Source organism: Jaculus jaculus, chromosome 8 (assembly GCF_020740685.1).
Source record: "Jaculus jaculus isolate mJacJac1 chromosome 8, mJacJac1.mat.Y.cur, whole genome shotgun sequence".
NCBI lineage: Eukaryota > Metazoa > Chordata > Mammalia > Rodentia > Dipodidae > Jaculus > Jaculus jaculus.
Window position 1 is genome coordinate 102,313,695 of NC_059109.1, and position 26,431 is coordinate 102,340,125.

The 26,431-nt window shown below is 41.0% G+C and overlaps 1 protein-coding gene across 1 annotated transcript in view; it reads left to right on the top strand.

Moving 5' to 3' along the window:
- The window catches only part of Cfap61 (cilia and flagella associated protein 61), a 330,508-nt gene that overhangs the window by 238,915 nt on the left and 65,162 nt on the right, over positions 1-26,431 (top strand). Inside the window, exons 22-24 of the mRNA XM_045156198.1 lie at positions 8,161-8,453; positions 21,541-21,868; positions 24,536-24,627. Coding sequence (XP_045012133.1) covers positions 8,161-8,453; positions 21,541-21,868; positions 24,536-24,627 — 713 coding nt within the window. The remainder of the gene's footprint in view (positions 1-8,160; positions 8,454-21,540; positions 21,869-24,535; positions 24,628-26,431) is intronic.

A 26,431-nucleotide genomic window follows, 5' to 3' on the forward strand; every position in this document is an offset into this window, starting at 1 on the left:
TCGCATCAGGTTGTTTGTTAGGCAGACATTTTTAAAGGCCAAGTCTCTGTGCTTCCTAGTCTGAAGTAGGGATGTAACAACTTATCCACATCCTGATTTGCACTACCACTTTCTGTTTTCTGCTCATCTGGATGGTTAGCACTGAAGTGCCTCTCTCTACTAGAAGCCTCTTCCACTCTTGTTTCAATGACAGCTGCCACTGAGCAGAAGAGAATGAGTTGGTGTTCCTTCTCTCCTGTGGTCATCTTGGGAGTGATGCCCCTCTTGAATCCTGCTTCCCTCCCAGGTCTGTCATTTTTTAAAATATAGTTTGTTTATTTATTTATTTAAGAAAGGGAGGGGAAAGAGAGAGAGGAATGGGCATGTAAAGGCTTCTAGCCACTGCAAACTCCAGATGCATGTGTCATCTTATGCATGTGGCTTTCTGTGGGTACTGGGGAATTGGACCTGGGTCTTTGGCTTTGCTGGAAGCACCTTAACCACTGAACCATCTCTCCAGCCCCATGTCCATCATTTTAGGGGTATGTAGTTTATTTCCTTAAAGGAGTGAGGGAAATTGGTCTTCTGTGGAGACCACACATTTTCCACTATTCCTTACTACCAATTTATTGAGAACTCTAATCACCCATTATCATTTGTCATTTGAACTGTTAGATCATACGGGAAAGCTAATTGTCCTTATCAACTGTCCTAAGCAAGCTGAGCCAAAAAGTGTACTGTGACCAAATACTTTGGCATAAAACTGGCATCAGGGGAGATCCTCCAATTTCCTACTCCATCATGCCCAAGAATACATACAGACCATACAGTAGTGTCTAGTCCTCCTTGTTCCAACTACTTGCAAGGACTCTGAATGACAAAGTAGTGAGTGGTGGAACTATATTGATTAAATCATCTTTAACCAGAGCATTCTGGCTTGCTAAAAAGATGCTATAGAAATGGGTACATGGATGCCACATAACCTGGGGCTGGATCATCCTCTCCATATAGGACAAATGTGTTCTGTGCCTAGGAAATCCCATCCATGCCCTGGGCATGCTAGTGGACACACAGCTATCGGGAAAGCCTGAGGTATTCTCTCTTAACACTTGTGAGTCTCATATCCTTCAATTCACCTTCACTTTCACCTTCAGCAGCCTTTTTCCTGCACTGATTTCTTCCCATTAATTTTTACCTGAGGACAAAGGATGATCTATGCCTCTGGGACTTTGACTGTTCTCCCTGTCTGCCAACATCTTTCTCTCTTTATTTTCTTCTTGCTTCAATTCATTCATTTACACAGCTGATAACCTCCTTATAACATATGAGCAAGCCCTATGATCTGAAAGCAAATTAGATTCTAAAACAAAATCAGTGATGCAATCCTCTCAAGACCCAAACACCTCCCAGAATTCCCCACCTGCACCTTGACAAACCTGTTCTTCCATCTACTAAATGTCCACATTTCCTTTTTGGGGGGAAGGACGGGTGGGGGGGGAGCAGTTTGAGGTAGAGTATCACAGGCTGGCCTGGAATTCACTAGGTTGTCTTAGACTGGCCTCATACTCACAGTGATCCTCTAACTCAGCCTCCCAAGTGCCAGGTTTTATAAGGTTTGGGGAAAGCACTGAGAAGTTTAAACATATACTTCCAGTCTAAATAGGTAATCTCACAGAGAAGTCTCTGTGTGTGAGCCATGGTAAGTGCTGGAAAGGTGTTTAGTCCTCTCTATGTTGTTATACAGAAACTCTAAGACAAGGCAATCAATAACATTGAGGTTTATTTTGATGGACAGTTCTGGAGTCTGGGCAGTCCAAGATGGGGTGATTACATCTGATTAGGGACTTGTGTTACTTGGAAGGGCAAGTGGTCAGGAATGGAATAGAAAACAGTACTTCTGCCACTGTTGAAGGGTATGGAATCATTCATGAGTGTTCTACTCTGGGGATCAAAGCACCTCTCACTAGGCCCCACTCTACCACTGTGACACTGAGGATAAACTTCAAAGTAAGTTTTAGTGGTGACAAGCCTTATTATAACCATGCTGAAGGAAAGATTGAGACCATCCATGAATCTTCAGTTCTTCACTGGCTGGAGACTGGACCATCTGCTGTGGCCCAGGCAAGGCTAGAAGTGGGTGGACCCATCAATGCTAGAAAAATTACTTTGATAAATAAAGGAATCATATTTATATACTTACTGGATTTGTCCCAAAATGAATCAATCAAACTCTATAGTTATTTTATAAATTTTTGCTGTAAGCTTGTGAAAAAAACCAATATTCTTGAATGAAACAAATGCTCTTGTTAATAGCACCAAATGTTATTGTTTTGATAGCTATTTTGCTTTGGATGTGGAATGTCCCCTATAGGTCTTTTAGCTAGGGCCACTATTACAGGAGGTTATGAGACTTTAGGAAGTGAGGCTTTACTGAAGGAAGTAAGACACTGAGGATGGACCATGTAGGCCTCAGCCAGGTCCTGATTTGAGCCTGAGTTCTCTCTGCTCTCTAGTCAGCTAAATAGTGAGCAAACTGCCTTATATTCCTATCACCCAGAATAGCTCCATGCCTTCCCTACCATGAAACTGTGACCAAAATCAATCCTTCCCCACTTTCATTGCTTCTTTTAGGTATGTTATTACAGTAATGAGACAAATAACTAATTCAGAAAACTGGCATCAAGCTCAGAGGGGTCTCTGCTGTGGAAAACCTAACCATGTGGTTTTCAGACCTGTGTAACTGCTTTATGGAGGACAGTGGAAGAGTTTGGAGGTATGGGCCAGAGAAGCCCCAGAATGCTGTAAGCAGAGCTTTTTGAAACATTCTGGTGGGAGTTTGAAGACCAGAATGCAGATAGAAATATGGACAGTAAAGGCTGGGCTCATGAGGTTGCAGAGGCAAAAAGGACTCTGTCAGAAATTGTACTGGAAGCCATTCATGTTGCATTTTGACAAAGCATGTAGCTCTATACTCCACCTGTGTCCTGAAACCTGAGTGAAACTGAATTCAAGAGTAATAAATAGGCAGTCAGCTGGGCGTGGTGGCATATGCCTTTAATCCCAGCACTCGGGAGGCAGAGATAGGAGGATTGCCATAAGTTCGAGGCCACCCTGAGACTCCATAGTGAATTCCTGGGCTAGAGTGAGACCCTACCTCGAAAAACAAAAACAAAAAAAAAAAGAGTAATAAGCAGGATAGGGGGTATTGCTTAATGGTTAAGGCAGTTGCCTGAAAAGCCAAAGGACAGAGGTTCCATTCCCCAGGACCCACATTAGCCAGATGCACAAGGTGGTGCACGTGTCTGGAGTTCATTTGCAATGGTTGGAGGTCATGGTGTGCCCTTTCTCTCTCTCCCTCTTTCTCTGTCAAATAAATAAATAAAAACAAAATATTAAAGAAAGAGTGGGCTGGAGAGATGGCTTAGAGGTTAAGTGCTTGCCTGTGAAGCCTAAGGACCCTGGTTCGAGGTTCGACTCCCCAGGACCCACATTAGCCAGATGTGCAAGGGGGCACACGCATCACAAATTCATCTGCAGTGGCTGGAAGCCCTGGCACGTCCATTCTCTCTCTCTCTCTCTCTGCCTCTTTTTCTGTCTGTTGCTCTCAAATAAATAAATAAAAATAAACCAAAAAAAATTTTTTTAAAAAAAGAAAGAGTAATAGGCTAGTTTGGAAGAGGAAATTTCAAGTTGACGTAACATCCAGGCTGTGGCATGACTACTGCTTACTACTTTTAGGCAGGTTTTCAGTGAGCAATAGCAGAAAGATTTGCAAAATGTTCAGTTTGGTAAGAAAAGAGTAGGAATGCTGTAAGAGTTGTGGCAGATAAACAAGGTGTATGCAAAATGACTTTAATTATTAAAATAGCTAGCACAATTAAGGAAGAACCTTATAGTTAGCACTGGAACAGCAGGAATGGTGCCTTAGGGCAAGACCCCATCCTCCAAAGGCTCCAGAATGTAAAACTGGAAACTTGTCTGAAAAACCTTCAACTGTAAGTGCCTAAAAAATATAATAAACTAAAATTTAAAAATACAGTGCCTAAACCAGAGAATGCCTCTGCAGAGATTCTCTGTTTAAAAATAGTCATTTAGGGAAATGTATTCCCTAGTTCAACCACACAGGCACTTGGCCTCCATAGCAATGGTCCAACAGAGTCTGGCTACATTGAAAGTTGGCTATAGAACTTGGTGGCAGCATCCATGTAGTGCTGGTTTTATACTCCTGTGGAATGCAAGAGTTACAGGGTCATGGAAGCTTGCACTCAAGTTCCAGAAGGCCAGTGAGTGAGGTTAGGCAGGATATGAAAGGGCTGGGTTCCCTGTAGGAGGCCCTGAGACTAGTATGTAAAGTTATGACAGTGAAGCCTAAGTTAAAGTAGAGACCCTAGCATGCTATGAATGCCAAGAATGTGGGTGCCCACCCAAGAAAGCTGCAGACACCAAGTAGAGTTGCCCGAAAAAAGAGATTATGTGTGTTGCTTGTGGCAGAGCTCTTGGAGCAGGGCTACCAAAACCCACTGGAGCTGAGAGCCCCAGATACCACACATGGAGCTGTAGGCTTTGACATTTGCCCTGCTCTATTTTGGTCATCTGTGGTCAAATCTTTGCTTGCTATCCTCCTCTCCCTCCTTCTTGGAATGGAGCTGTTTATTCTGCTCCCTTGAATAGTGGATGTATAACTTCCTATTTGATGTTTGTTGAGACTCACAATTTAAACATTTTCTTGCTTCTTAGAACAGACTTTGGACTTTCAAACACTATTGGTACTGTTAAAATTAGGGAGACTTTGACATTAAACTGAATGCATTTTGCATTTTGAGTTGACCAAGAACCTATGAAGGCCAAGGGCTTGTAATGTTATGGTTGAGATGTTAAATTTCCCCATGGCCTTGTGTATTTCAGCATCTTGTCCCTAGGTAGTGATGCTGTTTTGAGAGGTTATGGGACCTTTCGGAGTTGGATCCTCACTGGAGGAGGAAGTCCCTCACTAGTGGCAGGCATTATAACTTATAGCCTGGCTCAGTCCAAGTTCTCTGCTTCCACACCTACTGAGATAAAGCAAGCTGCCTCACACTTCTAACTACCAGGAACACCATTATGCCTCCTCCACCATGAAACTGTGAGCCACAATAAATCCTTCCTCCTTTAGGTTTCTTTGGGGTATTTCATCAGGTCAACAAGAGAAGTGACTAATAAGAGATTGTGTGTAAAAGTGCTGATTGATGTTGAACTGAAGAGATTGCTCAGTGGTTAAGGCACTTGCCTATAAAGCCTAAGGATCTGGGTTCCATTCTCCAGTACCCATATAAATCCAGATGCACAAAGTGGTACATACATCTGGAGTTTGTTTGCAGTGGCTAGAGGCCCTAGTGCATCCATTCTGTGTGTGTGCAAATAAATAAAAATATTAAAAGTGTTGATGTTGTACTTGGCATGTTAGAATCAGAAGATAAACATGACTTGAATCTAAAAATTCTGCAAAATAAAAGTGTGAAATGATGTAGGAAGAAGTCACAACTGCAGGAAGGTAGTAGAAAGAGTAACCTCCCACAGAGCAGTTATTTAAAAGACTAGAGACCGAACTAACAATGATGAATAGACTGACTTTGTCACATGAAGGTATTGTCAGGTTTTGTTCTCTTTGTGGAAGGTTATGATGTGACATCTAGTCAGATCTAGATTGATTTACTAACAAATTATAATGGAATTCTAGTATACTTCAATAGTCAGCAAAATATAATCAGATGAAACATGCATAAATTTTAAAATTTAGAAGAAACTATATAAGCAGTCATTTAATATGTGTCTGTGATAGCTCATGCCCCTCCCATCCCAGTGTTGACAGAGTGGATTTCCTTGGTCCCTTGGCCTTAGGTGTAGCTATGGGTCATAGATAGCTGTGGATAGGATATAAACAGAGGCTTGAAATGTTCATAAGTAGTTGTGCACTTGTATTTTGCCACAGCTATTATTTCTGGTAGGCATTAGTCCTCATACTGGGAAGACCCCCCAACACAGAGATGGTGCGGAAGCAGATCAGCTAATACCAGCCTGTGCAGATGTACGACTCAACCCACACTATGCTTATTGCTGTTTGACAGTGAGTAGCTTGTTATGCAGCATTGCTGCAATAACAGCTGACTATTATGACAACCAAAGTCTCATTTCTTGACAGGGGATTTTGGTTCAAATTAAAGACAGTTAATGGCCCATATGCTAACGGCTTCATCCCTAGCTCATGACTTCACTGGGAGGTGGTAGAACCTTTAGGAGGTAGCATGAAGGTAGATGAAGGAAATTAGCTCATTAGAAATATGCCTTTAAAGAGTATATTTATGGCCTACCTTCTCCCTGTATCTTTCCTGTGTTTCAGCCACCATGAAGTGAACAGACTTCCTTTGCCACATACTTCCCATCACAGTGTCCTACGTCACTCACTACAAACCCAAAGGCAATATAACTAAGTGATTGTGGTCTGAAACTATCTGACAAAATGAACCTTTCTTTCTTATAAATTGGTTTTTTCTTCAGGTATTTTGGCACAGCAATTAAAGCTGACTAACATAACAACAAAAGCTCTTCAGAAGTTCAACTGTCAACTACAGATATATAAAGCATATTGGTTTTGGGTTAGAGGACATCCTGTCAAACTGCTTACAATCTTTGGGGTACCCTTGCTAAATAATCAAGCTAAATATGTCACCTTCTCACACATAGCAGCACAGTGCTGTCCTGTCTTGTGTGGATGTCCTAACAGGGTCTGTGTCACAGTGTACATGTAGTTGTTCACAGCTGGTGTGGAGCACGCAAGAAAGCACCAAATGGTGGATTGTGGGGGGGGGGGCTTGCACACTTAGATTTCTTCAACTGAAAATGAATATTCTTTTGTCATGCATATTTAAAAAAATTTTTGTTTATTTTATTTATTTGAGAGTGACAAAGAGAGAAAGGCAAATAGAGAGAGAGAATGGGCGCGCCAGGGCCTCCAGCCACTGAAAACGAACTCCAGATGCATGCACCCCCTTGTGCATCTGGCTAACATGGCTCCTGGGACTCAAGCCTCAAACCAGGGTCCTTAGGCTTCACAGGCAAGCGCTTAACCGCTAAGCCATTTCTCCAGCCCATTTTTTAATTTTTTTTGTCATGCATATTTTAAAAGGGCAGAAGATGCAAACCCTTAGCAGTTCTAAACTTGGGCTCTCCCAGCCAGCAGGATGACTCATTGTTGTGCTAGATAGCCAAAATCCATGCCTTGGAGCAAATACAATAGCTCCGACCCCTAAAGCAAAATGTTGGTTCTGTCAGTGGAGGAAAGTGCAACTCATTGTGGAACCCACAGCACCCAAGTGAGGAGCTGCCCAGTGGCTTCAGGCACACACCACCACACCTAGCATTTAAAAATGGGTCCTAGGACTAGAACTCAGGTCCTCATGCTTGCAAAGCAATCCCTTTACTGACTGAGCTCTTTCTCTGTGGTGCTTTTGAGAAACATAAACAAATGGGATAGACTGTTATTATTATAATACTCTTACCTCAGGAAAATCTTTCAAGGTTATTTTGATTTTTATATTTGCTGACCAAAATAATACCCTTCAGTACTTATAGTTAGAGCTTGGTAGATTAAATTCTAAAACTCACAGTTTGAACCTGTATAAAATTACCTGTTGCAAAGCAGAATGTTCTAGTCATTAATTCTCAAACAAAAGAGAAACGTTCCTTGAAATCAACCTAGGCCAACATTTAAATATTAAAACTGCCCCAGCATCATGCGCATGGATATTTTTTAACCATGTCCTTTTCCTTCTTAGAAAAACTTGTATGCATTGCAAACTTTGGTAATTTTGTTTCCTTAATAAGTGCAGCAAATAGAGAACAGAAACAAGATAAAAGGTTTTATTCTAGACCATTTCCTTCAGCATAATTTCAACTTTCAAATTATAGGAACATAAATGAATGTCCTACTTCTGTGTTAGAAGTACTTGACTACTTTGTGGGATGTTTTGTGCCAATTCTTTACTAAATTATCTTGGTCGCCGTTGCTAGGTAACACCGCTGGCTTCCTGCAGTTGAAAAATGAGAGGGTTACAGGGAACAATTCCACATTATTAGCATTTGACTAATAAGTTGGATTTTTTTTTTAAATTAACTGTATGGCTCAGTATTTTGCTTCCTTTCTAGGGAATGTCATTGTCTATGGGAGTACAATTGATGCTTACACCACTGTAGAGACGCTCTTACACATTGGCCTGAAAGGGACTCGTATCCACCTTGTGCATCCGCCATCTGACTCCACCATCACCTGCCTCAACAACTATGTGGTGGAAAAGGCTGTGAAGGATGCTCTCAGCACAGCAGGGGTGACCACCTACTGGGAAGCACTGTTGGCTCAGTGGAATGATGGCCTGGACCCAGACCCCATCCGCAGTGCAGGATTCACCACACGCACCAAGCCTTTCAGACTGGAGTGTGAGGTGAGTCCATCTGTGGGAACTGTCACCTACCAACTCACAATCCCAGGGACTGGAGAGTCTGAAAGATTGCAGGCAGGGAATTTACAGTGCACATTTGTTTTGTTTTGTTTTATGCAAACTGCTGAGGTTGTCTTCCACCCTGGAGCAAGAAGCCTTTGTCTACAGGGGCTTAACACAACAATCATTTGCTTTTACTATGGCTTCGGGTCCAAGGGCTTAACTGGGCCCAACTGAGCAGTTCCCAATGGGTTTCTCATATGTGGTGGAATTCAGGCACTAGATAGAGCAGGAATCATCTAGAAGGCATGTTTACTTGTCTTGACTTTTAATGCGGGATCAACTTTGGTTAAGATTTTAGTCAGAAAACTGATAAACATCCTATCCATGAGGCTGGGCTTCTTCAAAGAGCAGTGACACTTCAAAGACAAGTGGAAGGGGAGAGAAGTGTGTCTTCTTTCATGTCCAGGCCTCAGGAGTCAAGAAGCCTCACATCTGCCACACTCTGATTGCTACTGGTAAGTCCCTCTGCCCCATCGCTTATTGAAGGGGAAGACAATGACCTCACTGAGCCAGATTGGACCACCCAGAATGGGACAATGCCACAGGTGCTGGAAAGGAATGGCAAAGGAATGGACTCTATTCTGCTTTTCGAAGTTTCCAACAAATTCTTGGTGGCAATCTACTACAGGGGCAGGGAGAGCCTGGGAAATAAATTAACAGCAGCTCTGCTCACACCCATAGAGCAGGGGAAACTCCCAAGAAACCTGCCCTATCCCTGAGGGTCAGCGCTGACCAGCGAGCTGCAGCAGCTTAAGCAGGACCCTGAGCAGTTAGGGATAGCCCTTGCCTGCAAGCTTGAGTTCCTTGTTACCTGAGATAACCTTGGAGGAACTGCTGGCAGGAATTTTTCTTGTGCAAGGTAAGTATTTCCCTGTTTTCCAGGGCTATTTCCTGATTGGCTGTTGGTTAGAATTGTTCTCCATCTCAATGGAGGAGTGGGTATCCTGATAAAAAGCCTTGTCTGGAGTTCTCTGGGTCAGGTCTCCTTCGTACCATTACTGGACCCAAGAACCCAGCTCCAGTAACATTACCTCTTCATGAAAGGAGTGTCAAGGAGTTGAAGATAGTGCCACCTGAGGTCCATGGAAATTTTCTGTTGTACTTATTATTCTTAATTTTATTCACTCATTCATTCATTCTACACATATTTATTGAACAGAAAGTAGGCTCAGCTTTGTCTTAGTCTCAGATATAGTAGTGAAAAATACAGAAAAAGTCCATCTTTATTTTACAAATGACATTGTGTATAGACACTTGTGTGTCATGACACATATCTAGGATGGGGAAAGATGAAAATGTTTATGCCCAAACTTTTATCTCCAGAATAATGGTCCTTGCAGATTGCATTGTCTTCCTGGAGAACTTCTGGAAGAACATATCCTGTCTATGAAGCAAAGAAAAACCTCCCATATTCCATTGGATACTGGATTTCCAAAAGTCCCCTCTGCCCTTTCTCTTCTTCAAATGAAATTAGAGTCATTGCAAAACACCTTCATTGCACCTTCCTGCCAACCCTGTATCCTAAAGGAGGCTGTTTCAGATCCTGGTCCTACCTGTTCCTGTCCTGCTTTGCCTTTTACAAGGAGTAATCTCTGGAGAGATATGTTCCAGACTCTTGTTACCCTGCAATTTCTATCTTTCTTTGGCTGGTAGTTGTTATTTGTGGAAGATTAAGAATGGAAGGGACAGTCAGGATATTTGCCCCTCTTACTGTCTGCTGCCATTGTCATCGATCAGGGCATTGGCCAATGTCTCGACTATGGATGAAGTGATGGGTCCCCTGTGTTTTTCATGCCCCCAGTACATGTGGAAGTCCTAACTCTCAGTACCAGCAGATGTGATGTTAGTTGAAGTCGGGTCTCTGCAGATGTCATTGAATAGAGAAGAGGTCAGAGTTGAGACCTGAATTCCATGGCTTGTGTCTTTCTGAGAAGAGAGATTTGATGACACAGAGGAGACATGCAAAGAAGAATGCACGAGACAGAGGAGAAGAGACAGGAATAATGACAGCTATAAATCACAGAAAGGCAAGGATTACAGCAGCCACCAAAACTAGCAAGCAGAGTCTCCCCTAGAGCCTTTGGAAGCTTGGTCCTGACAGCACCTAGATTTCAGACTTCTAGTCTTCAGAAATATGAAATAACATTTTTTTTGTTCTGAGGGACTTCATTTATGGCACTTTGTTGTAACAGCTCTAGGAAACTAAACTAGAAGGTGTATGTGTGCTGCTAAAATGCAACTTTTATAAGTACATCCACACATTGCCAATTTTATTTGGCTTCCTTTATCTAGCAGAGTGATTTTCATATTCCACATATTTCATCCACTGTTGAGTCCACTCCATGAATATATCACATTTTGTTTATTCATTTGTTTGCGGCATACATTCTTTTTTGTTTTTATTTTTATTTATTTATTTGAGAGTGATAGAGAAAGAAGCAGAGAGAGAGGGAGAGAATGGGTGCATCAGGGCCTCCAGCCACTGCAAACAAACTCCAGATGCATGCACCACCTTGTGCATCTGGCTTATGTGGGTCCTGGGGAATAGAGCCTTGAACTGGGATCCTTAGGCTTCACAGGCAAGCACTTAACCGCTAAACTATCTCTCCAGCCCTTTAGCATACATTCATGTACACATCTTTGGGTATAAATATGTTTTCAGTTCTAACCTATGTACCTAAAGAATAGCTAGATCATATATTTCCCACCTAGTAATATAAAAGCAGAAAGGGGACTATGAAAGGAGAGAAAGGGGTTTAAAGAGAATGGGAAGGTGAACAAGATGGAGCAATGGAATGTATATGACATGAAAGTAGAAGAGGACTTATGGAGGAGCTAACCAGTAATAGGGGCACAGGGGAATGTGAGAGGGTGAGGAAACAAATTAAAATAAGTTATAATTATATTTCATATGTAAATGTCACAATAAACCTATCTATATATACTATCTTTATATGCTAACTAAATTAAAATAAAACTGCCTACTGTTTTCCAAAGTGAGTGTGTCATTTTACATTTCCACAAGCAATCAACTGAAAACTCTAGGTGTTCCTCATTCTGGCTGATACTTAGTCTTGTCAGTTTTTTCAACTTTAGCCATTTTCATAAAGTTCCATTGTGCATAACTATATTTTTAATCTGTGCTTTCCAAATAAGTAATGAAATAGACATTGCCTCATGTACCTACTGTCTACCTATATATCTCTTTTCATAAGAAAAATTTTATGGATTATTCAAATTTTTGTTTTCTAGTTGATTGGGTGTCATATACATAATGTCATACATAAACATTGCAGCCTAAATTTTGCTAAATTCACTTTCTAGTTTTAATAGACATTGTCTAAATATATCAGCATGTCATGCAAGTGATAAGAATGATAAATAAAATTGCAAAGAAATAATTTTACTGCTTCTTCTCTGATAGGAAGTTTTTGAAGTGAAGGATATTTGCCCTCTCCTTTTGTGATATCTTTGTAGGGTTTTAGTGTTTGGGCTATGCTGGCCTCGTAAAAAGATTTAGGCAATGTTCTGTCTTATATTTTCTTAAAAAGTTTATGCAATGTTGATATTCCTTCTTTGAATGTTTGGTGGACTTAATCTGTTTCTTTACTAGACTACTCAGATTTCTATTTCTTTTTATCGATTTTGGTAAATTGTACTTTTTATTTAAGTTGGTCAGAATAGTGGTACTAAGTTAATATTTTATTATCAGCTTAATATATTAGACTTATAAAAATTACAGCTCATTTTTTAATTTTTTTTTTTTTTTTTTTTTTTTTTTGGTTTTTTGAGGTAGGGTTTCACTCTAGCCCAGGCTGACCTGGAATTCACTATGGAGTCTCAGGGTGGCCTCGAACTCACGGCGATCCTCCTACCTCTGCCTCCCGAGTGCTGGGATTAAAGGCGTGCGCCACCACGCCCGGCTCATTTTTTAATTTTTGTACTCAGTAAGTACAGTCAAGTTGGTACCATTATTAGCCTCCTCCCCGTCCTCCCCACTCCACAAGGACCCTCCTTGTTGGGGTATATGGGTTGTGCCTTGTGGGGTTAGCCATCAGTTTTGGGTAGAAGGAAATGTCTTTGCGTATCCTGACCCAACATGTATAACAGCTCGTTTTTGAGGGAACTCAGTTTATAATACATTGTTATAGTGGCTCTAAGAGACGAAAATAGAAGGTGTATGTTTACTGCTAAATCTACAGTTTTTACAAGTAGAATTACATGTTCAGCCTTTCTGTTTTTGTTTGGTTTTCTTTTATTTATTTATTTTTTTATAAATATATTTTTTATTTATTTATTTGAGAGCGACAGACACAGAGAGAAAGACAGATAGAGGGAGAGAGAGAGAATGGGCGCGCCAGGGCTTCCAGCCTCTGCAAACGAACTCCAGACGCGTGCACCCCCTTGTGCATCTGGCTTACGTGGGACCTGGGGAACCGAGCCTCGAACTGGGGTCCTTCGGCTTCACAGGCAAGCGCTTAACCGCTAAGCCATCTCTCCAGCCCTCATCATAGAATTTTATATGCATGTGTTCCTATATTCATTCTTACTCGTCGCCCTTTCTCGCTACATTCCCAGTGCTCTCTCTTTCCTTTGGATGGTTCTCTTTCTTCCCCCCTGAGAGTCCCTCCTGCTTTCTTATCACATGTATTCTACTACCCTATTTCCCCTTGTTTCCTTCTCATAGCTTCCTAGTTTCATGATCTACATACACACACACACACTCAATCAATCTTAAGTCCAAGTTTTTCATATAAGTGAAAACATGCAATATTTATCTTTCTGAGCCTGGCTTATTTCACTTATGCAAATTTCCAGTTCCATCTATTTTCTTGCAAGTGACATAATTTTGTTCTCTCTGGCTAAATAAGACTTTATAAAGAATTCTATTAGTCAGGGTTTCCTAAAGGAACATAACTGATAGAACAAATTATATTATGAAGGAGATTTATTAGACTGGTTTACATGGTACTTACATGGTCCAACAATCCCTGTCTGCATGTTAGAGGGGCTAAGAACCAGGTAACTGCTCAGTCCATAGGGATAGATGCCTCAACAGTCCCAATCTTGTACTGGAGGTCTGAAGAATTCATGGAGAGTTGCTGGTCTTTAGTCCATTGGAAGGCTGAAGAAGCTGGATTCTGATATCAGCAAAGAATGACAGCAACAGGGAAAATGTACTTACCACAAGGAGCAAAGATAGGCAGGCAAAGACAGCACTGATTTTCTCTCAGACTTCATCATATGTGGGTTAATTTACCCTCTGGGGAGGCTTTTGCTTCCTCAAGTTAACCTTTCCTGGAAATGTTCTTATGGAATAGCCCAGAGATGTCTTTTAGTTGATTGTTTTATTTTATTTTTATTTAAAAGAGAGAGAGGTGGGGGGAGTAACTGGGCATGCCAGGGCCTCTAGCCACTGCAAATGAACTCCAGATGCATTCGCCACCTTGTGCATCTGGTTTACATGGGTGTTGGGGAATCAAACCTGAGTCCTTTGGTTTTGTAGGTAAGCACCTTAAATGCTAAGCCATCTCTCCAACCTCTTTTGGTCAATTCTGAGCCAATTAAATTGACATCAAGATGAATCATCACAAGTATTTGCACCACATTTTCTTTTTTTTTTTTTTTTCATTTTTATTTATTTATTTGAGAGCGACAGACATAGAGAGAAAGACAGATAGAGGGAGAGAGAGAGAATGGGCATGACAGGGCTTCCAGCCACTGCAAACGAACTCCAGATGCGTGCACCCCCTTGTGCATCTGGCTAACGTGGGACCTGGGGAACCGAGCCTTGAACTGGGGTCCTTAGGCTTCACATGCAAGCGCTTAACCGCTAAGCCATCTCTCCAGCCCAGCACCACATTTTCTTTATCCATTCATCTGCTGGTAGATATCAAGTCTGTTTCCATTTCCTTACTATTGTGAATAGTTTTAGCAATAAGTATAGATGTGTAAGATCTGTGTTAGTTTTCTTCTTTGTGTACCACAGACCTCTGGGGGCCACATTAACTTCATGATCTTTGGGCTGGGAAGGTTCTCTCACCTAACCCCACAACCCACTCCACACTTTACAGATTGTGGTCCCTGAGATAGCTAATATTGTAGCTGAGGGTGTCTTCCACATGCATTGGGAAGGTAAGAAGCAATTACACATAGCACAAAGACCAGTAGGGGTCAAGGATGCATCTTCACACTGTTAAGACCTCCTGACTTGAACACCCACTGGAGAGATGTAGTTGTGGATATACAGTACACTCTGAAGCTGGAGTTGTTAGTCTCTAGACAGAAGGGAGGTTCCAGAGCTTGATCCACCCACCAGCCTCAGGTTCATAGCTATGCACTTCCCTGCCTGTCTAGCACTCTCAGCTGTCTGTACCCTTCAGTTGGTCAGCTTCTCTCCTTGTTTTCCACAAGCACCTCTCTGGTCCTTCCCTCATCAATGGGTTGTTGCAGGACAAACTGAGACTCCTTGACCTGTGTTTGTTCCCTGATCTCAGGCCCCTAGGCTAGCACAGTTGTTAACAATATTCTTTCTCAAGATGTACCCCATAGTACCTTCTGAGTCATCCGGCATGACAAAGTAGGACTTCCCTCCACATGGGGCCATGTGTCAGAGGAATTAACAAAAGCTGCAATCAGATTTTAGACTTTTGATGGGGCTGCGACCTTTTCCTTTCATCCGGCTGATCTCTGGAACCTTCGGTTCCCTACCTGTTTCTGGAGAACTGTGCCACGGAGGCTATGTGTAGCTTATTTCTCTGTATCATCTGTCCTGCCTTTTCTTTTTTCAGGTATCTTTCATTTTGTTTGTGCATTTCTGACACTCTTCTCCTTCTCTCTTTGGAACAGAGTCCAGCCTCTAGTCTACCATTTTATCCAGAAGCCTCCTGCTTCATTGATTTCTGACACTGGTGGACTTCGTCAATCACTGTGTCTATTGCTGTCTGTCTCCATCTGTGTTTTACTCTCTCTCCTTTCCTCTCTTTTTTTTTCTTTCCTCAGTCTAAACAGAGATTTGTCAATTTTATTGATATTTTCAAAGATAAAAATCAAAGATTGCTTCCCAGTACAGTTAGCTCTGTTATCTATCGGTTTTCTCTTTCATTGATTTCTGCTTTCAGTGGTCACTTCCCTCCTCCTGCTTACTTTCAATTCACTTTGCCTCTCTCTTCTATGTTAGATTTTACTTCTCTTTTCTAGTTTCTTGAGGTATAGTCTTGAGCCATTGACTTACACATCAGTGAAGCTATAAGTTTTCTTATATGTTTTAGCTGTCTCAAAACTTTTACTAGTATTTAAGTCAAAATATATTCTAATCACCCTTGTGATATTCATGGACCCTTGGATTATATGTTGTTTAACTTCAAAGTACTTGAGTGTTACATACCATATTTTTGTTCATTCAATGCTATGTGCTCAGAGAACATATTCAATATTATCTAGTCTTTCAAGAATGACTGAGTCTTGCTGTATGCCCATGCACATCGAGCATTTCTGTCTACTTGTAAAGAAAGAGTTTGTATGCTATGGCTGCTGGGTGAAGTGTTTCTAGAAGAAATGCTCAGTTTAGTGTGATTGATAGTGATATTTGAATCTCATTACTGAAATTTCCTGATTTACAATCTTTTTGTCTAATTCTATTACTTTCTAAGAATAAGATATTACAATTTCTTGTCATTTGGGGAGGTTGTATTTGTCCCTTTATGTCAAACTATTCACTCTTCATTGCTCTGTTGTTAAACCCATAGACATGTATAATTTTTATATCTACCTTGTAAATTGTGCCTTCTATCATAATGAAATGTCTTTGTGTATCTCCAATAATGCCCCTTATCTTCAGGTACTTTTGTATCTGATATTAATGTAAATATTTCATCCTTCTTGTACATTGTTAGCATAGTATATTTTTCATACTCACTTTATATTTGTGTCTTTCTGTCTAAATTGTATCCCTTGTAGCTGTCATAAAATAAATTATATAAATATCCTATGAATGAATAACAGATTAGCACAAATATAAATAACATCCTAAAATAAAGTAACATCCATTTATTAGCTCAAGGTTCACTCTCATCTCTTAGTGCCCTCCTTCATTCCTTGCCATACTACCATTCCCATTTTAAGGTCAGGAATGGAGAATCTCCCACATGTCAATTGTACCACACTTGGAATCTCCTTCAGGAAAAGCCTGGTCTCTTTTAAGGGCTCACTTGATTAGGTCAGGCTAACCTGTTATGATCTTCCTTTCTTAAAGTCAATTATGCCATTTACTTTTACCTCATTATTTCCATAGTTCATCAATCCCAAAGTCAAAGGGGTAATAATCTTGAGAACTATCCTTAAATTATACTTACCACATGGTTTTTATTCTTTTGCAATATCCCTGCACTTTAATGAAAGTATTTAGACCATTAATATTTAATGTAATTACTGGTATAGTTAGTTAAATTTAGGTTTACCATTTTATTATTTATTTGCTATTAATCCTTTTTTCCCCCTTCTTTTCTACCTTTCTTTTTCTGGTCATTATGCTTTAGTGTTATATTTCAAGTGACAAAGCTATCTTCTACTATATTGCACCATTTCACATAAAATGTATAAACTTTGCAATAATGCAGATCCTTCTTCCTACACACTTGGTCATCCATTCTGTTATAGTCATTATGTGTATTAATATTATCTCTATTCATATTGAAAAACAACAATATTTTTATATATTTTAAAGTACTAAAATCCCATTTTATATACATATGCAAATTTTCCCATTTTGTGATTTTTTTTCTTCATTTCTGAAGATACAAGTCTTTCCTCAGCCTGTACAACTTCCGTTAGCACTTTATACAATGCAAGTCTCCTAACAACAAATTATCTAAAGATAAAGGATATTTTCACTGAATATTTTCACAGGGTATTTGCCTCACTCCAAATTTTGAATATGTTTCTCTCCATATTCTGATATCCATGCATTTTGATTTACAAATCAGATGCCATTGAAAATCTTGTTCCCCTGTATATGTAGTGTATAATTTTCCACTGCATGATTTTAAGATACTCTCTTTGTCATTGATTTTCAGAAGCTTGATGCAATTGGGGTTCCAGTTTATTATGTTTTTTTTTAATCTTATTTGTGATCCACTTAGTTTCTTGACTCCATAAATTTATAACTTTCACTAAATTTTAGAAAATTCTTGGCCTTTATTCAGGCTCATTCTTTGGTTCAGTCCTGTCCTTTGGCGCTTTAACTACATACCTGCTAGGTTTTTTAAAATCATGTTTCCTGGGGCTCTAAGGCTGTGCTTATTTGTTTAAATATGTTTTGCTTTCTTTTTGCTCTTACAACTGGAAAATTTCTGTTGCTTCAGGACTTCAAACCTCACTGGCTCTTCTACTAAAACACAATATGCTTATAACCCACCTTTTGTTAAAAGCTAAGAGAAAGTAGCCCTGTACTGGTCACTGTTCAAGACTTTACTGTCTTACACAGTCTACCTCACTTAAACAATAATCAGTAATGCCAGGTAGCTGGCTTCCTATTTTGGTCAGGGTTTAGTTAGTATTGATGGGAGGTTCACTCTCACAAGGTTGTGTCATCATACCAGAAGCAGAAATCTCTTAAAATTGGTGTTTGACTCTAAGCCAAGGCTTCTCTGCTCCTTCTTGTTACTTATGTATGTTGGGATACCAGCAGGTGTTCTGGTCTCCCTAGGCCCCTGTTGCAGTCTGGTTAGCATTGCTGGTAGAAATCACCCAACAAAGAGCAGCTTCTAGAAAAAAGAGATTTATTTTGGCTTACAGGCTCGAGGGGAAGCTCCACGATGGCAGGGGAAAACGATGGCATGAGAAGAGGGTGGACATCATCCCTTGGCCAACATAAGGTGGACCATAGAGGAGAGTGTGCCAAACACTGGCATGGAGAAACTGGCTTTAATACCCATAAGCTGGCCCCCAACAATACACTCCCTCCAGGAGGCGTTAATTCCCAAATCTCCTTCAGCTGGGAACCTAGCATTCAGAACACCTAAGTTTATGGGGGACACCTGAATTAAACCAGCACATTCCGCCCCTGGCCCCCATAAACTGATATCCATGCATGATGTAAAATACAATGCATTTAGTCTGACTTTAAAAGTCCCCATATTTTTTTATCAATCCCAATGATGTTTATACACCCCCATAGTTCAAGATCTTTTAACTGAGCCATAATACCCAAAAATAACCTCAAAAAACCCATAATGGCACAGATTAATATTCACAATGCAAAAGATGGCATTGGGCATAGCAAAGAAACATTCAACCAATACAAGATTTAAAGCAACCAGGGCAAATATCAAACTCTGTAGCTTCAAGTTCAGCAACTCTAGCCAGTGGCAAACCTTTACGTCTGATAATTCTAACCAGCAACAAGTCTCTGGCATTCCAATTCCACCCCACCAGCTAGGCTACTCACAGTCCTGGAAAACTTCATCGGGGCCGGCAGCTCCTTGGCAGCCATCTCATGGTCCCAGCATCTCCACTAGGTCTCCACTGCAAGCCATGGTTCATCCTTATGGCCCCATGGGGTCTTTATGCAGGCAACCAGCAAACCCGCTTCACACTGCCCATGGCCATTTCCAAAACACAAGACCGTGTTGCAAACTCAATGACCCTCTTTCCAGCATTTCTTATACTCCACGATACCAGGTAGGGTGCTAATTTGTTAATCCAGGGGGGGGAATAAAGCAGACTTTGAAGAACAGGACACTCCTTGAGCAGTCAGGCCCCTTCAAAAGAGTCTACATTCTTCTTGTTGCCCCAGTGCTGGTCAGCTGGCCCAATCTCAGAGGTTGTAATCTTTCAGTTGTAGCTGAACAGGCAGCAGTTCACCCAAAGATTTTTCTTTCTGTGCCATATCCCTCTGCTCACACCAGTTCATTTCTATGCAAAGCAACCCTGCACAACTTCTCAGGACAGGGGCATAAGAGCAAGCTTCTCACACAAACTGCTAGCCTAGTCCAAGCAAAGCTGTTTCTCACCCTCATAAGCCAAATCTCACAGTCCATAGTTCTTACTGCATTCAGGTCTTGTAGCTCTGACCAGAATAGTCCATCAAGCTGTACTTACAGCACTGCAAGGCATTTCATAGGCCAAGGTTTCAAATCCTCCCACATTCCTCTTGAAAATCAACTCCAAAAGGCTAAAGCCACACAGTCAGGTGTCTAGCAGCAATCCCACTCCTCGGTAACACTTTACTCTTGCAGTCCAGTTCGCATTGCTGGTAGAAATCACCCAATAAAAAGCAGCTTCTGGAAAAAAGAGATTTATTTTGGCTTACAGGCTCGAGGGGAAGCTCCATGATGGCAGGGGAAAACGATAGCATGAGCAGAGGGTGGACATCACCCCCTGGATAACATAAGGTAGACCATAGTAGGAGAGTGTGCCAAACACTGGCATGGGGAAACTGGCTTTAATACCCATAAGCCGGCCCCCAACAATACACTCCCTCCAGGAGGCGTTAATTCCCAAATCTCCATCACCTAGGAACCTAGCATTCAGAACACCTAAGTTTATGGGGGACACCTGAATCAAACCACCACAACCCCAGATACAGTGGCTTTCAAAGTAGTATTCCCAGACTGGAGAGATTGCTCAGTGTTTAAGGCACTTGCCTACAAAGCCTAATGACCCTGCTTCAATTCCCTAGTACCCCACATAAAGCCAGATAGCCAGGTGCACAAAGTGGCACATGCATCTGGAGTTTGTTTGCAGCAGGTGAAGGCTCTGGTACGCCCATATATTCTCTGTCTCTTCCCTCCCCCTCTCTCTCTCTTGCTCTTTATCTCTCCCTGTCTCTCTTTGCTTGAAAATATATATAATTTTTAAAAAAATCAGTCTTTCCTTTTTATTGGCATCTATCGCTCCAATTACATAGTAATCTTCATGTTTATTATTTTTAGCCAAGTTATTATCTTCAGGGCCTTGTAGTGCCTGGCAAAGAAGTATCTGTCCAATCACATGAGTGAATGACATCAAATTATTGCTAGATTTGCTTATTTTATAGTTCAACCCCAAATATAGCAAAAATTGTGAATACCTAACACTAAAACAGTGTAAGGAAATACTATCGCAATGCAAATAATCTTTACAATTACATCTTCAAATCCTTAAAATATATTCTTGGTGAATGTGTTACTTAATAAAAAGTAGGTTTAATTAGTAGAAGAAAATTGATAGGTAGAAGAACTTTGACAGGTATTTCTGAAAAATTTTGAGGTATCAATAGATAGATGACACTGTTTTATGTATAATTTGAATTTAAGCCAAATAACTTTTTCTATATTTTACATAGATGGCAAGGGAATAGTGATACAGGAAGACAATGATTCAGAGTCACAGAGACACTCAGAGAAGTGAGTGTTCCTATAGCCACTGGCCATACCCCTAACCTAACTATTCCAGGGCAGGAAGCAATGAGTCAAGAGCCAGCCTGGGAGATACTGAGGTCACTGGCTTACAATCCCTAAGACATTCTTCAGGATCCAGATTTCTGGGTTTAAAAACCTAGGAACGGGACAACCTGAAGATTGGAGAGTAGAAAGGATACCAAAAACACCCAAGTGTCAGATACAAGAAAATGAAAATGGAAGGGGGACGAGCTAGAGATTTTTGAAGAGCAGGAGAATTAGGAGGAAATAAGGTCTCTCCACAAGTAAGCCTTCTTACAAGGAAAAACATACTTATTCTTATGATAGATATTCCATTCCTGGCACCTTTCTCTCCACTGTATGTCCAAATTAAGTGACAAAGAGTGACCTTTAGTAATTTTAATTTGTCCTTCGTACCATAGGTCAATAATTTCTTATCTCTGTCCTCTCCCCTTCCTGGTCTTTCTACACACAGCATATGACAGATATTTAGTAGATACCTTTTGGACCCTGCAGACTATACAATCTCTTGGGGAGGTAAAATCAAGAGTGACTAATTGCCGAGGATGCTTTATTCCCAGCACTGAAGTGATAGCTGACTGATGATGTCATCATTCACCTTGCAGATGTTCTTCAGCTTCTGTGAGAAGAATGTAGATTATGAAACGTTCAAAGCACTTAATGATGCATGCCTTGTCTATAATGGCCGGCTTGTGATTGATACCAACTTCCACACCAATGACATCGCCATCAGAGCTGCTGGCCCCCTCACTAAATTCTCTAACAGATATTACTCAGATGAGTGGACTCACAGCAACTTTAGCTCCAAAGAAATTGGCTTCCAGCTGGCAGCGGCTATGCTCTGCCTTTTTGATCCAACCCTTGAACCTGTGACTGAGCCACCAGCTGATCTTGATCGACTCATCCCCATGTACAAGGGAGCAAAGATACAAGGTGTGTGAGTAGCCCCCTTTACTTCCTTTAATGAGACCACAGATTAGAGGGGCTGGTGGTTAGAATAGTTGATCATATTTCTCTTATGCTTGGCTCCTGTCCCTCGGTGGTTGCCATAGAGATAGGATAAGGGTCTATCTCATTTCTTATGTGTGTATTTTGAACCTGGAAATATCCTTATTATGATACTTTGCATTTTGACCATTTGTTATGAACCATCTCTTAATAATATTTTACAGATTAGGGAACAATTAATAACTTGCCTGGAGATCTAAGATCTGTTGAGAAATGGTTTGGCCTGACATCTTACCCCAATTTTCCATTCTTACCACAAGTTCATCAATAGAGACCCTTCCAAGAAGCCCATACCTTAGCCTGTCAACTTGATGGTTCACCATTTGTAGCTGTGAACATCTTCTTTCATTCCCTAAACCTTGTTAACACCTAAGGAGATGATTTCATGAGTAAAGGGGGATTCCTTGATATTGGGAGGTAGGGTAAGAGATAGCTTTATTTATTTAGTAGTAACAGATATATAGATAGAGATAGATAGATAGATAGATAGATAGATAGATAGATAGATAGATAGATAGATAGAGAATAGGCACACCAGGGCTTGCAGCCACTGCAATTAAACTCCAGACATGTGCACCCCCTTGTGTGTATGTGCAGCCTTCCATGCTTGAGTCACTATGCATCTTGCTTACATGGGACATGGAGATTCAAACATGAGTCCTTATTCTTTGCAGGCAAGTGTCTTTACTGCTAAGCCATCTTCTAGCCTGAAAGATAGCTTTAGAAGTATCCTGAAATGCTTCAGACTTTCTGTCCAGAAAAATCTATGTATTTACCACACTTATATTTACTTTTGGGAGGTTCATGTACCAACCCCTAAAGCATATATATATATAAACCTTGAAACCAGTAAATAGAACAGCATACTAAAGAGATAAAAAGCTCACATTATTACCCCTAACATGAGAATCTCCTCCAGGGAGATGGTGGTAGATACTGATAAGACTCAAAACTCATCAAGGCAGATAATCAGAGGCTGCTCAGAGCTCAACACTAAAGGAGACTTACCGACCAAGACTCAGGGAACATTTTGGAAAAGGGGTCAGAAAGATTGTAAGAGCCATAGGACAGAAGGAGTATCCTGAGGCTTTGCCCCCCCCCCCCACAAAGCCTGGTGCTTTCATGATCCCACAGTGAATATGTATTAGCCCCACTGAGGTGGACCCTTAGGGGAGCAGGGGGAGGGGAGAGAGAACATAAGAGAACAGCCTGATGGGAGTATGAACATTAAGCAATGTCTTTATGTAATAAAGTGCTCAAAATAAATAAATAAAATATATTATGGGCACATATAAAAATTGTAAATAATGTTTTAAGATAAAGCTTACATTCCCTTTCTAGTCTTTCTCTACCCAAGAGATGCCTTAGGAAGATCCTATTCTGCTTCTCCTCTGGATGAGCTCTTAGGGCCAATGGTGACCTAAGACAAGCAAGGGAAAGGAGGGGCCTCAAAAACCAGATTACTTTTCTATTTTTCCCCTTCCATTACTTTCTTTTGGCCCCTATCTCCTTCTACTAGCCCCTTCTTCTTTCTACCTAGTCCTTCTTCTATTTTGCTGTAGTTTGTGCCCATCCTCATCATCTATGACAACATGATTATGGGCTCAATGTTGTACAGGTCTTGGGTAGGACATGAGTGCCACCACTACCTTATATCTGAAAAACAGATCCAGAGGTCGAATCCTGTTTATTTTTATTTATTTATTTGAGAGCAACAGAGAGAGACAGAGAGAGAGAGAGAGAGAGAGAGAGAATGGGCGCGCCAGGGCCTCCAGCCACTACAAACAAACTCCAGATGCATACGCCCCCTTGTACATCTGGCTAACGTGGGTCCTGGGGAACCGAGCCTCGAACCGGGGTCCTTAGGCTTCACAGGCAAGCGCTTAACCGCTAAGCCATCTCTCCAGCCCCCAGAGGTCGAATCTTGATCAGGCTCCAACTTCAAGCCTGCCTCTAAAATATTAAGGATTTGATAATGATACTTTTCTGAAGCATTCAGCAAATAACTTGTCAATTTTCCTTATAAAATTCAGTATCTTTTTTAAAGAATGTATTTATTTATTTATGAGAGAGAGAGAGAATGGGCACACCAGAGCCTCTAGCCACTGCAAACAAATTCCAAATGCATGTGCCACCTTGTATATCTGGCTTTACATAGGTACTGGGGAACCAAACCTGGGTCCTTTGGCTTTGTAGACAAACATTTTAGCCACTAAGCCATCTCTCCAGCCCTAAAGTTCAGTATTTTAAAATATTTTGATTGTATTTGGAAGAACAGTGGAAATGGAATACCATTGCAGCATTTAAGACTTCTGAAGTTCTTGATCTGGTTGGCTCAGCTATGGTTCAGGGTGCAGGGAACTGTAGGAAATCTTACAGTGTAGATGGTTGTAATATGTATAATATCTCCATCAAATTGATTTGATTAAATTGAGCTCAATTTCCCCAGATTCTTCCTTGTTAACAAGCAGCACTTGAATGGGAGAGTTTGATGAGCTTTAGGTATCTCTGTCCTATGATGAAAATATAAGCTCACTTCCCCACCTCTCCAACAACTCACTTCTGATGTAGAAAACTTACCTTTTCCTCTAGGAGGCATCCTTCCCGGGTCTTACTATTATCTGCATATTTCCAAACCGGCTGTCCCAAGTCCCTTGGAGGTACAAAGGGCCCAGCCTGATTTTGTAAGTATTGTTCTTGAATTTTATTTTAATTTTGAAGATCACACTTTGTTCTTCCAGAAGATGAAGTCTTTTAGTCAAAGTATGTCATGAGATATACCAGTGTATACAGCATAAACCCACTGTGTTCGTTAGCATTCAGTATGGCCCCCAAGAATCTTTGCTCTTCATGTCCTCTCATGGTTCCCTCCCACAATGAATAGGGCTTATTAGAACATGGATGGCTATATTATGGGGTATAATATCTCCAGCAGGATATCATGGAGATAACAGTGTAACTTCCACAGCTAAACCATGAAAGATACTGTGGTGGTTTGAATGAGGTGTCTCCCATAGATTTGTGTGTTTTTAATGTGTGGTTCCAATCTGATGGCAGTTTGGGAGGTAGAGCCTTGCTGGAGGAAGTGTGTTGTTAGGTGTGGGTTTATTGATGCTACAGCTAGTTTGTCCTTGCTAGAATCCAGCTCAATCTCCTGCTATTGTTTCCACATGTCATCTTTTCCCCTACCATCACAGAGCTTCCACTCAAAACTAAAATAAACAACTTTTCTCCCATCAACTTCTTTTGGTTGGGTGCTTTGTCCCAGCAGTGAGAAGGTAATTGTAACAGAGACTATAGCTTCTACCTGCCCTTCCCATATTATCTGATACTATGTTGTAAGGAGAGGTCCATGCAGTAAAGAATTGAGGACACCAGCACTAGCTACATGAATGAGTGACCTGCCTGGGCAATAGGTCTTCCAGCCCCACTCAGGCCTTCAGATGACTGAAAACTAAGGAGACCTTAGGCCTTCAGTTAAGCTACTCAAAATTTCTAACTCCCAAAGATCATGAGATCATGACTTTATTGTGCCTTTAAGCCAACAAGTTTTCTTTAATAGATTTTTTTAGAGCAGTGTTTCACAACAAGATTGAACAAAAGGTACAGAGTCTTCCTATATGCCCCTTCTTCCCTGTTCCCTGCAATTCACACCCAGAATCTCCCACCAGAGAGACACATGCATCAGAACTGATGAGCTACAACCTCTAACTTCACTGTTGTTTTTGAGCACTTGAGGGGTCTTTACAGCATACAATGGCATGCATCCATATCTTGGATGATTGTGATATATTCAGCTGTCCTAACAAGCTTCTGTGCTCTTCCCTTCATCCCTCACTCCATTCTGAGGGCTACCAACATTTACCATTTCACTGTCATCACAGTTTTACTTTTTCCAAGGATGAAATATAATTGGAATAAGTTATATGATATCCTGTCCTTGTCAGAGTGTCTTCTTTCACTGCATTTAAGTTTTCCTCATGGCTTTATAGTTCATTTGTTCTTTTAACTATTATTTATTTATTTTCAAGTAGAAAGAAGAGAGACAGAGAGAATGGGTTTGCCAGGGCCAGCAGTCCCTGCAAACAAACTCCAGACTCATATACCACTTTTTGCATTTGGCTTTTTGTGGGCACTGGGGAATTGAACCTAGGTTGTTAGGCCTTTTGGACAAGTGCCTTAACTGCTGAGCCATCTTTCCAGCCCAGTAGTTCATTTCCTTTTGTTGTTGTTGTTTGTTTGTTTTGTTTTGTTTTTCGAGGTAGGGTCTCACTCTAGCCCAGGCTGACCTGGAATTCACTCTGGACTCTCAGGGTGGCCTCAAACTCATGGCGATCTGCCTACCTCTGCCTCCTGACTGGGATTAAAGGTGTGTTCCACCACGCCCTGCTCTGTAGTTCATTCCTTTAAGAGCTGAGTCATGTTCTAGTGTCTGTGGTCATCAGAGGTTATCCATTTGCTTACTGAAGGACAGTATGTCATTGGGCT